Below are 11947 nucleotides of genomic sequence, written 5' to 3' on the forward strand. Positions count from 1 at the left end.
CCCAGAAGTCACCTACTACAGGACAGGCCCAACAAAGAAAGTAACAGAATGCCACTAGCTGTCACCTTCAGTCCCCTACTAAAACCTCTCCAGCGCATCATCAAGGATCTACATCCTAACCTGAAGGATGATCCTCACTCTCACAGATCTTGGGAGACAGGCCAGTCCTCGCTTACAGACAGCCCCCCAACCTGAAGCAAATACCAGCAACCACACAACAAAAACACTAACCCAGGAACCTATCCTTGCAACAAAGCCCATTGCCAACTCTGTCCACATATCTATTCAAGTGACACCATCATAGGACCTAATCACATCAGCCACGCCATCAGGGGCTCATTCACCTGCACATCTACCAATGTGATATATGCCATCATGTGCCAGCAATGCCCCTCTGCCATGTACATTGGCCAAACTGGACAGTCTCTACGCAAAAGAATAAATGGACACAAATCAGACGTCAAGAATTATAACATTCAAAAATCAGTTGGTGAACACTTCAATCTCCCTGGTCACTCAATTACAACCAAGCACATAAAAGTGGCAATTCTTCAACAAAAAAACTTCAAAACCAGACTCCAATGAGAAACTGCAGAACTGGAATTAATTTGCAAACTGGACACCATTAGGCTTCAATAAGGACTGGGAGTGGATGGGTCATTACACAAAGTAAAAACTATTTCCCCAGGCTAATTTCCCCCCCTACTGTTACTCACACCTTCTTGTCAACTGTTGGAAATGGGCCATCCTGACTATCACTACAAGTTTTTTTCGACTTGGGGTAGTGGATCCCCGACGCAGGACAGCTGGCCTGGCTGCTCAGCCATGCTAAGAGCTGGCTTGGAGGCACTGTTACATTCTAAAGATTTCAGCTCGTCTCTACTGCGCTGTGATGACTGGGCGTTTTACCCAGCATGCCACCGTTATTTATGATGTGTATGAAAGTAGTGCCACAAGGCTCCAGTCAAGCCTGAGGGGCCCTATTGTGCTAGGGTAGGTGCTGTACAAATGTGGAATAAGAGACATTCTCTGCCCCAAGGAGCTCACAGTCACCTAGAAGAGGGAAGTATTATTGTCCCTCTCTTACAGATGGGGGAACCTGACTCTGTGTATGGGCTGCTGACTTCGTTGTCCATCTGCGGTAGGTTGCTCTGATCTATCCCCACTCAATACCCCAGGAGGGACACAAAGGCACCTTGGCTGGGACTCTGTGCTGTGTTTTCCAGGAGGTGCAGCACAGAAGCTGCAGCCAAGGGGGCGAGGGGGCAAAGGTGTCTCTAAGCTGGATTTTCTAGGGGCCACTGTGGTCCCCAGTGTAACTCAGAGGAACCAGGAGCTGCTCTGTTTTAAGCTTCCACCCCATGGGTGCCTATAAGCAGCTCCACAGCAACTTAGGATCCCTGTAGCACGTAGAATATGGGGACCCGCTGCCCACCCTGGGGCCAGGTTTTCAAGGAAGCCTGCGTAGGCGACTGCCTATGGGAGCACTATGCAGTGCCTGCACTGTGAGAACTCTTTACTGGCTGGATGCAGGGCTTTTACAGAGCAGCGCACGGAGGCTGTAGCTGGAGTCAGATTCCCACCAGTGAAATCAGTGGAGTTACACTGGCTTAAAATGTAATGCAGGGGTGAACCAGCCCCTTGGCTTCAGGCCCAGCACTAACACGGGTCAGAGGCTGCAGGAATAAAGATGTTGAAGAGTGCTTCCCAGACCACAGAGACCTAATCCTGGAGCAGTTCTTGAAGTCATCCCTAGCTGTGAAGGAGACTTTATCGGCAGGATCTCACTGAGGGGCAGGCTGTGACCTCAGGAGGTAGCAGGACACTCATCCTGACAGTAACGAACACGTGGTTATGTCATTTAAACTCGTTTAAAAGAAAAATGAATGGTGACAGAGTACATTCTAGTGCAGACACTTATGAATCTGAAGCACTTACCATTAGTGGTACATGCAAGCTAAACAGCTGCTTTAAACCAAACATTTTTGTTATAGTATCAACAAAACACTGATACATATTCTCCCTCAATAACACCAGTGTTGCTACCACCATTTCAGCTGCACTGATGTTAGCAAGGGGGAGAAGTTATTGAGAACTGTCCCTAGTGTAGACCAAGCCTACAAGACAACCCTGAAAGAATCAGCTTTCCCACTGGCATCAGGGAGTTTGAAGGATGTTATACGATAAGCTTGATTATTTAAACCCAAATAAACAAACCAAAACAACAATCGGTAGTGTGTAGTTTAACAACTGCTTTAACAAACGATATATATTTATGTGAGCATTTACCTTATAACAACATGGACGCCTGATTTCTAATGTTTTATTGGGAAAGACTATTTTTTCCAGTCTTTCTTTTCATCAGCAAAATGTCCAGATGGCTGCTTTCTGTGCAGAGCTGTTCAGAAAAGTGATTCTGTAAATACCGCATTGTGGTCTTCCGTGTTTATTACTTCTCAGTGACACCAGAGCAGATCTGCTCAGTTTACAAAGAAAATATATTTTTTCTTCCAATTGCTCGCCCACCAAACTAAGCCTGAAAGTCAGCCTAGTTCTTTTCAATTGTAGCCTTGCCACTTCGACAATTGCACATAAAGTACAGCAGTAATCCAGCTCCATTACTGGGACTGTGACCCGCCAGTTTTCCCTTTTTCCTTCATATTCTTTTTCCCCCACAAGGTATTAAATATTCAGGAGCAATACATTCTTCAGCAGTGAAAAGCCCCTGATTATGCAGTTTCCATAACTATCAGGGATAGACTATGTCAGAACAATGCTCCCTTTTCATTCACTTACTTTATTTTAACAAAAGTATTTGAAGCCTCCGGATTCGGTTACAGAAAAACGACAAGGATAACAGAAATATTAAAAGAAGTCTAAAAGGGAAGTGGCAGCCAACTACAGGAAGGGATTAATTGCATGTACTTTATATATGGGGCCATGGCAAGTTAACAGAGCTTTTCATATTGCACTTTGGAGGAACAGGTTTTAAATAGCAAGGCAAAGCTGCATATACACATCTCTCCTCTGAGCACATACAGTGATAACAAAGGCAATGTATAAAAAGAAAATCTTGGAGAGGATGTCCAGTTGGCCACAGGCTCCGCTGCTCTTCTCATCCAGGGCCTAATTCAGCATGTATTTAACTTTAAGCAGGTGCTTAAGTTCACCCCTATTCAGCAAAGCACTTGAGTACATGCTTAAAGTTAAGCATGTGCGTACATGCTTAGCTGGACTAGGTTCTCAGTGAAGTTTGTCCAAGTTAGTAAGCACAGATCATATGTATAGAAGGGAAAACCTGTTTTAGATTATGAACTCACTGTATTTATGCAGCCATCCAGGGAACTTCAGCCATTGCGAAGACTGTACACTTGTGCGTCTATAAATTTAAATGACATTTTATGTCCTCTTAAGCTGACACAGTGTTGCTCTCAATGACACTAAAAGATTAAGAACACCGCACACTGGAAATAGATTCTCTCCGACATCCAATTAGCCACTCTCTTTTCTAATGAGATAGCTGATAATAAGATCTCATTAATGGGTTTTAGAATTCAAATCACAACAATTAGGTAAGGATAAAAAGAATGGATTTTAAAAATTAGTTCCCAAGACTGAATGGAGATAGCTTTCCAAATTCTTTGTCTGGTGCTAATCCAGGGGTGGGCAAATTTTTTGGCCCGAGGGCCACATCTGGGTATAGAAATCGAATGGCAGGCCATGAATGCTCACAAAACTGGGGTTGGGGTGCAGGAGGGGGTGAGGGCTCTGGCTGGGGGTGCGGGCTCCAGGGTGGGGCCAGAAATGAGGAGTTCAGGGTGCGGGAGTGGGCTCCGGGCTGGGGCAGGAGGGAAGGTCCGCGGGGGGGGTGAAGGCTCCGGCCGGGGGTGCAGGCTGTGGGGTGGGGCTGAGGATGAGGGGTTTGGAGGGATGGGACCAAGGGATTTGGACGGCGTGAGGGGGATCTGGGCTGGGGCAAGGGGTAGAGGCGTGGGGGGGTGGCTCAGGGGTGCAGGCTGTGGGTGGGGCTTAAATCAAGTGGCGCCTGGAAGCAGCGGCATGGCTGCGGTTCCTGGCCAATGGGAGCTGCGGGGCAGTGCTTGGGGTGCGGGCAGCATGCGGAGCGGAGTTCCCTGGCTGTCCCTACGCGTAGGAGTTGGAGGGGGGACATGTTATTGCTTCCGGGAGCCGCACCGAGCAGCCCATGACCCTGCTCCCCGGCTGGCAAGCACCAGACCCCGCTCCCTAGCGGGAGCTCGAGGGCCAAATTAAAATGGCTGGTGGGCTGGATGCGGCCCGTGGGCCATAGTTTGCCCACCCCGTGCTAATCAATAGGCTAAGCCATATAGTGTTATTACCAGTTTTTTTTATGACTGCCAAACTAGGATCAAGGATCTAAAGCAGGGTTCTCAAACTGGGGGTCGGGACCCCTCAGGGGGTTGCGAGGTTATTACATGGGGGGGTCATGAGCTGTCAGCCTCCACCCCAAACCCCGCTTTACCTCCAGGATTTATAATGGCATTAAATATATTTAAAAGTATTTTTAATTTATTAGGGGGGTCGCACTCAGAGGCTTGCTATGTGAAAGGGGTCACCAGGACAAAACTTTGAGAACCACTGATCTAAAGTATAAAGCCACAACTCTTAGACTGAGTTACCTGAGTTGTTAGTTTAATCTTTACCAGTATAATCCCTTAATCCTGCATTAAAATCTATCCTCAACACTTCAAGAGGTCCCAAACTGGGTAATAAAATTAAATTAAATCAAAATAATTGTCAAATCTAATCTGTGCTAATGGATTCTGAATCCCTACCAAGCCAAAAAAAGCCTCCAAAGCAGAACACAAAAGAAGGAAGGGCAGTACATTGTTAAGAAATCCAATTGTAAGCATTAGCATACAATGCGGAAGTTACAAAAGGAGTAATAAATTTATCTGACTTCTAAAAGAAGAAACAAGAAAACAAAACTACGCAGTATTCAACAGCACTAGCAAGTAGAAAAACAAACTCATCTGCCTTACTCTCACCTGCTAAGGGAAGTATCTATATAAATCATACTGCTCCAGGAGTTATTGCAAATAACCTTCATGAAATATGGTGCTGATCACTTCATCAATCGTGAGAGTGTATGATTCTTAACTGCAGAAACAATTCAAATCCTCAGCATATAGTTCTGACATGGCATAGCTCTCCATGCTGGCTGGTGAGTCTTGCCCACATGCTCAGGGTTTAGCTGATCGCCATATTTGGGGTCGGGAAGGAATTTTCCTCCAGGGCAGATTGGCAGAGGCCCTGGAGGTTTTTCGCCTTCCTCTGCAGCATGGGGCACAGATCACTTGCTGGAGGATTCTCTGCACCTTGAGGTCTTCAAACCACGAGTTGAGGACTTCAATAACTCAGACATAGGTTAGGGGTTTGATACAGGGGTGGGTGGGTGAGATTCTGTGGCCTGCGTTCTGCAGGAGGTCAGACTAGATGATCATAATGGTCCCTTCTGACCTTAAAGTCTATGAGTCTATATTAGAATTAACCCCTGAATTAAAAAACACCTTGTAACCTGCTGCTGGTCACGCCTCTAGCTACTGCCTTATTGCGCAGAACAGAACATTTGGTACCAGCCTTTACCCGACTGTGACAAGAAAATGAACGGTGAGAAGAAAAAACAGGAAAGGAAAAAATGATAGGAAGAGGAAAAGGAGAGGGAGCGAGAAAGTCTTAAACTGAGCTGGACTTTCACATTTCTGTTTTCAACCTTCTTTGTTTACATTCCAACTAGGTGTGGAAGTCAATGGAGCTGCACTTACTGACACCAGGGCTGAAGACACAAATCCTATCGCACTATTCATATCATTGAAGTGTGGGGGACTTAGAGACGCAAGGCAGCAGCACTGTATTTGGGAAATTCCTAGAGACAAATCTGAGTGCCACACAAAGATCTTGAAGCTGCAGACGTAAGGCTGACAGAGCACCACAACATATATTCAGGCACATGAGAATGCAATATTCAGAACTAAGTACAGAGGAGCTGATGTAAAATGCGTTCCCAAGCTGGACAGTTACTGTGGGTTTAGAACCAGGGAAAAGGTACTAGAACGTGGTAGGGCTGAAAATAGAGGGGAGTCCATTCCCTGGCAGAGGGGGCAGGAGAAAGCAACACTAACGGACAGGGTACAGATGGCCACATGTTGCAAAGGTTGGATCTACATCTGGAGCCAAAATTCCTCCAAGTCTGAGGAGAGTAGGATCTGGCGCTCCAGTTCAAATTCCTCTTGCAGAGGAATGCCCAAACAGGGAAATGCTAAACCGGATCTGAACTTCCCAAAGATTTGAGGGCTTCGGATTCAGGTGCAACCTGGGCTCACTTCTAGTTTAACGATATACAACACTTCCGCCATTTCTCTTTGTTCTGCATCCCTGCTCTAACACTTCTGGAGGATGAAACAATCCCCGACACTAGAATTAGAGTTGGGGCCCAAGCTGCAAAATCCTGGATTCAAATCCGGCTTTGAACTTTCCCAAGTTCAAGAAGGGAGGTGATTTGTGATGCTGGGGTTCTGGTTCACCCAATGCAGAGGCAGTAGCTAGTTATCCAATATGGATCCGGAGACAGTGGACTCGGGCAGTGCTGCCAAACCAGCAGCCAGAAGTAGACAAGGGCCTTGGGAGCTTCACCAGTGCTACTGGGCTGTTAACTGATCATGCTTGAGGGTTGTGTAGCCTGCAGTATAAGGCTGCTCTGTGCTGTGACTGAGAGCTCTGTGGTGAAAATTAAGATGTCTCCATGTCACCACACAGACCCGGCTGGGGAATATCAGGGTTCCCCCCACCCCACCCCCTCGCTGTTTAACAGAAAAGCTCCATCATTATTCCCCCAAGTCCTCCCCCCTCTAGTTCTAGACACATCAGCCCTGACTGTACAGCTCCTCTGAGGCTCCCGGAGTCACATTTGGGCCTCTCATCGAGCAGCCTGGTGTTCAAACTGCTGAGATCCGAAGAGCTTGGCCATCACCTTCTTCCCTCAGGGCCTGTCCCCCTCCAGCCGGCCCGGCCTGGCAGCGGGGTCAGACTCTGAGCCGCTTTCACAGGCCCCCCCCGGCTCTGCTGGAACCAGCCCTGGGATCCGATCTCCCCTGCAGTTCCCCGGGGGGTTTCGGGGGCGGCCTTTCGGCGGGGAGCCGGGAATCATCTGCTTAAAACAAAAAGCAAGGAACGGGGCCTGATCCCGCCCCAGGGGCTTTCCTGGGACCCGCTGGAGGTTTTTGCAACCCAACCAGGCTGTGGCCCGGGGCGGGCAGGATCCGACCGGCCGGGGGTGCTGGCGGGCGGCTAAGAGCGATCGGGGAGGGGCGGCTCCGCCCCGCGGCCCGGGCGGGGCAGGCGAGCCCCAGGCGGGGTCCGAGCGGGCCCCGGGAGCAGATATAAGGCGGCTCGAGGGGCGGTGGGGCTTCCGCATCCCAGCCATGGCGCACGGCGACTCCCCGCGGCCGGACGCGGCCTCCCCGGCGCAGCCCGCGGGCGAGCCGCTGGTGGGACTGTGGCCGGCGCTGCTGGTGGGGCTGGTGGCCGCGCTCCTGGCCTGGCTCTGGTACGGCCGGGGCGGGGAGGAGCCGCCCGCGGGCGCCGGGACGCGGAGCAGCAGCAGCGGGGCCGCCTGCCAGGAGCCGCCCGCGGGCGCCGAGCACTGCGGAGCTGCGCCCCAAGCACCAGGTACCGGCCCGGGGCCCGCCGGGGTGGGGGGCTCCGCAGGGGCGCTGCACACGCGGGGGGTGGGGGGCTCCGCAGGGGCGCTGCACACGCGGGGGGTGGGGGGCTCCGCAGGGGCGCTGCACACGCCGGGGGGGGGCGGTGCCGCTCCGGGGGGGGGCAGGCAGGCAGGCAAAGGGGGCGGCGGGGGCTCTGTCCCGTGCCAGGGTCCCTGTCCCCGCTCCCGAGCCGGCCGGCGCGCTGCCCCCCCGGTGCCCGGAGCTGCGGGCCCCTTCCCCGGGCTGCTGCAGTGCGGCGCTGGGAGCCGTGGTGCAGAGCACAGCCCCGCCCGCCGGGAGCTGCGGGGAGATGATGGGGGGACACTGCTCCCGCCCCGCCTGGCCAGACAGCTCAGTGACCGGGGAGGGGGGGGGGTGAGTCATGGCTCCCTGGACTGACTCCTCTGGGCCGCCCCTGCCAGGTGGACGTGCGGGAGCTCAGCTGCTGCTGCTCCGGGCTGGCAGCGTTGGGCCTGGCATAGAAACACGCTGCAGACTGGTCGGTAACTCCTCTGGCGCGGGGGTGCAGGAGGCAGGCACGTGGGCTGGGGATTTGCTCTCTCCTCCTGGTTACAAACGCCCCTCCCCAAAGCAGCAGCAGAGCTGCCGAAACACAGAGGGTCACTGGGCTCCCCAGGGTTGGGGTGGATCAAACAGGAGCTTGCCTCAGCCAAATAGAGCAGCTCACTTGGCGGTAGGGTGACCAGATGTCCCGATTTCATAGGGACAGTCCTGATATTTGGGGCTTTTTTCTTATATAGGCTCCTATTCCCTCCCACCCTCTGTCCCGATTTTTCACACTTGCTGTTTGGTCACCCTCCTTGGAGGTGGGAAACATAGCTAAACCTGTGGGCCTAAAAATCCTCTAGTAGGCTTGTAGCTTGCATGTCGGAGGGGCCAAGCAGCCAAAAAACCACATGTGAAGCTACTGGAAACGGGGTGCTTGGCATTAATCGCTAGAGACTATTTCTGGGACAATATATATGGCTAGAAAACTAACAGCGTGGGGGGCGGGGGAGAGATGACAAACTCTGGTAGGAGAATGTTCTAGGGGTTTTGTATCCTGAATATAAATATCCAGCACTCCAGGAGCTGCATGTCAAACAAGAGTTGACTTGTCTAACTGGTTGTGAATAGGTGAAAGTCAAAAAAGGAGGGGGGACTCCCACAAGAATAGTGGACGTGTTGAATGTTCTGAAGTTAGGAATGTCTGGTAAATATACTGATTTATAGAGATAGGGTTTATGAGGCCTTGGCAGGGAGTACTGATCATAATCAAGCCTTAAAGAGCAAGGACAAACTTCAAACATGTCTTGTAAGAATGTTTGCCTAATGTAACTGTAGTACAAGGGTATATAATTTGCTTCCATTTAAAAAAACAAAAAAAAACTTGCCTAGTAAATTGGAACAGCAGTGTCTGGAAAGTAACTCTTTAGTCTTGAGTTGTGAACGCTTTCAGTGGTCTAATGCTGAAACCAAGAGGTTGTGCTGTTTCTGGTTAACTAAGTATTTTAATATTGTATTTAATTAGAGCCTCTCCTGGAAAACAGTGAGTGTACCCTGTTGGAAACCACTGCCAGTGTCCTGTCCAGCCCTCCAGAACCTGGCAACTACCTGGCAACAGAGACTCTGGCAACTACCCCAAGAGAAGATGTCCCATCTCTAAGTGGTGGTGGTGATCCTGGAGAATCTCGTGAAATGGAGTCACCGGTCAAAGAACCCGCCACCCCACTAATGAATTACTGTGAATACTTAAGCAATGAAACCCTTGGTTCCTCTACAGCAGAATCAGAACTATTAAAGGGACAGGAGAATGAGGCACAGTGTGGGGATGCTTTGGCAGAAGCATCACCGTCTAGTGACGTGCATGAGGACAAAAGTGAAGAACAGTCACCCCCAACACTAGAATTAGAATTGGGGCCCAAGCTTGAGTATCAGGACGTGGTTGACCATGAGGAATGGGAAGTTGTTCCTGAAGACTCAGCCTGGGGAGATGCTGTTAAAAATAGTAGTGCAGATGACTCCGACACCAGTGTGGGCCAAGGCAACAAGGAATTGGAACAGGTAGACTTCCTTGAGGCTGATTCAAAAGCAAAGCGGGTTGCTGCTGTGCCCCCAATGCCTCAGAATATCCACGTGAACTTCCGTGTGCACTACATCACTCACATTGATGCTCAGCTGATTGCTGTCACAGGTGACCATGAGTGTCTTGGTCAGTGGCACAACTACGTACCACTCAAGTGTGACAAGGATGGGTTCTGGTCTGACACTGTTATCTTACCAGCAGATTCCAAAATAGAGTGGAAGTTCATTTTGGTGGAGAATGGGAAGGTCACCCGTTGGGAAGAATGTAACAACAGAACCTTAATGACAGAACATGAAGATAGAACGGCTCATCAGTGGTGGGGATATCATTGAACAGGATCTCAGTGGAAGCTACTGACCCAGCAAAGAAAATGCTTAGACGAAGCATGGGGGCCTCTAATTTTATTCCAGTTTCCAGCAGAACCTTCTTGGATAGTAGACCTTAATGTACGTCATATACCATTCCCTGCTAGAACTGTCTGATCCACCGATCTCTCCTCTGCTAGGGTTAGCTATGGCTCTAGGAAGGGATCTTCCATGTGAGGAGACTCCTCAGTTGAAGTCAAACCAAAATCTGCCTAATGATATCCAGGCAGATAGGAAAGCAAGAGCAGCACTTCAGACGGCTCCTTGTGTGACGTTAAATCTTGACGCTAAATTTGACTTTGTATGAGTGGGGCAGTGGGATGAATTTTTGTATGACTGGCTTAAGGTTTAAGAGCGGACTGAATGCAAGAGGAGGTGTAGCTAACCACACTGCTCTTGTGGCTTGTGATAAAGTTTTTAATTTATTGTACTGTACAATTAAGCAATAAACATATATATTTTCAGATTGACCGTCCTTCATGTTTGCCCCTTAAACATAACCTAAGTTGTCTTAAAAGGTTAATTCAGAGTAACTGTCCCTGCTTCCTTTGGGGTCCCAGGTGTACCCTGACAGGTGCTCTGCACCTTTATGGAGGAAAGAGGGCCTGATCCCCAAAGTCTCCCCTTCTTCCTCAGCCCCACTCTCCTATCTGAAAAGGGAATAGTTGGCTAGCCTCAAAGCTCAGATTAGCAGGGTGGCCTCCAGAAGGCCAAAGTTCAGGAGTGACCACCTGACATGTTTAATACGTGACTTTCCTCTCACTGGGAACAGGTAGGGGTTTCCAAATGAACTTTGTAACTGTTATCTTGGGTAGTGGGAAGGGAAAATCAATCTGTACTGTTTGCCCATAGAACAAAACCGAGGGAGTACTCCGCTGCTCTAGAAGCTAACCAAGGCAGGGATTTCACTCCTAAACACTAGTGTCATTTAGTTATACTTGGGTTAAAAAGACTTTCTTATCTTGTAAATGAGCCTTCTGCATGGAAGGACCATTTGGGCTGCTCACAAGAAGCCCGGATACTCTAATGTTTTGGCACTTCAACTTCTCTGCTGCAGTTGGCACCTACTCTCCAGTCCAATGATTCACTAGCATAAGAAGTGTTTCTAGGTTGGTGGTTAATCCAGCTAGAACAAAGCCAGGGTGGGCTTCCAGTTTGGGAGGTGGGAACTGCTACCCTGCCAATTGACTTCTGTGCAAGACTAATATTGCCTAGAATTACCTGTACTATGCAGAGGACTGGCTTGCAGAGTGTACTCTTCTACAGCTGAAGGCAGATGCGCCCCTCCCCCCCACTCTTACAACACACCTTTGCATGTTATTTTAAGTTCCAGGTTACTACCTGGGAGATCTCCTCTATCGAAACAGACTTTCTTGACTCATAAGTAGGGCCCTATCAAATTCACGGCCATGAAAAATGCATCATGGACTGTGAAATCTGGTGTTTTCTATGCTTTTACCCTGTACTATACAGATTTCATGGGGGGGGGAAGAGACTAGTTTCTCAAATTGGAGGGTCCTGACCTAAAAGGGAGTTGCAAGGGGGTTGCAAGGTTATTTTGGGGGGGAGGGGGGCAGTCATGGTATTGCTACCCTCCTACACTTCCTCCAGAACTGGGCAGTTAGAGAGCAGTGGCTGTTGGCCAGGTGCCCAGCTCTGAAGGCAGCGCCCCGCCAGCAGCAACGCAGAAGTTTTGCGACCCCCCCCCAACTCCCTTTTGGGTCAGGACCCCTACAATTACAACACCATGACAC

At 49.9% G+C, this 11947-nt stretch overlaps 1 protein-coding gene across 2 annotated transcripts; it reads left to right on the top strand.

Annotated features, from left to right (window-relative positions):
• The first annotated feature begins 7445 nt into the window (after window positions 1–7445).
• STBD1 (starch binding domain 1) lies at window positions 7446–10657 on the top strand. Of its 2 annotated transcripts, XM_045019976.1 has the most exons (3): window positions 7446–7604; window positions 7659–7707; window positions 9274–10657. In XM_045019976.1, the coding sequence occupies exons 1-3, from the start codon at window positions 7461–7463 to the stop codon at window positions 10158–10160; spliced, it is 1080 nt and encodes a 359-aa protein (XP_044875911.1). In that variant the 5' UTR covers window positions 7446–7460; the 3' UTR covers window positions 10161–10657. The 2 variants fall into 2 exon arrangements, with proteins under 2 accessions (XP_044875911.1, XP_044875910.1); XM_045019975.1 differs by having other exon boundaries at window positions 7446–7707.
• The last annotated feature ends 1290 nt before the right edge of the window (window positions 10658–11947 follow it).

This window comes from Mauremys mutica, chromosome 5, assembly GCF_020497125.1.
Source record: "Mauremys mutica isolate MM-2020 ecotype Southern chromosome 5, ASM2049712v1, whole genome shotgun sequence".
NCBI classification, from domain to species: Eukaryota; Metazoa; Chordata; order Testudines; family Geoemydidae; genus Mauremys; species Mauremys mutica.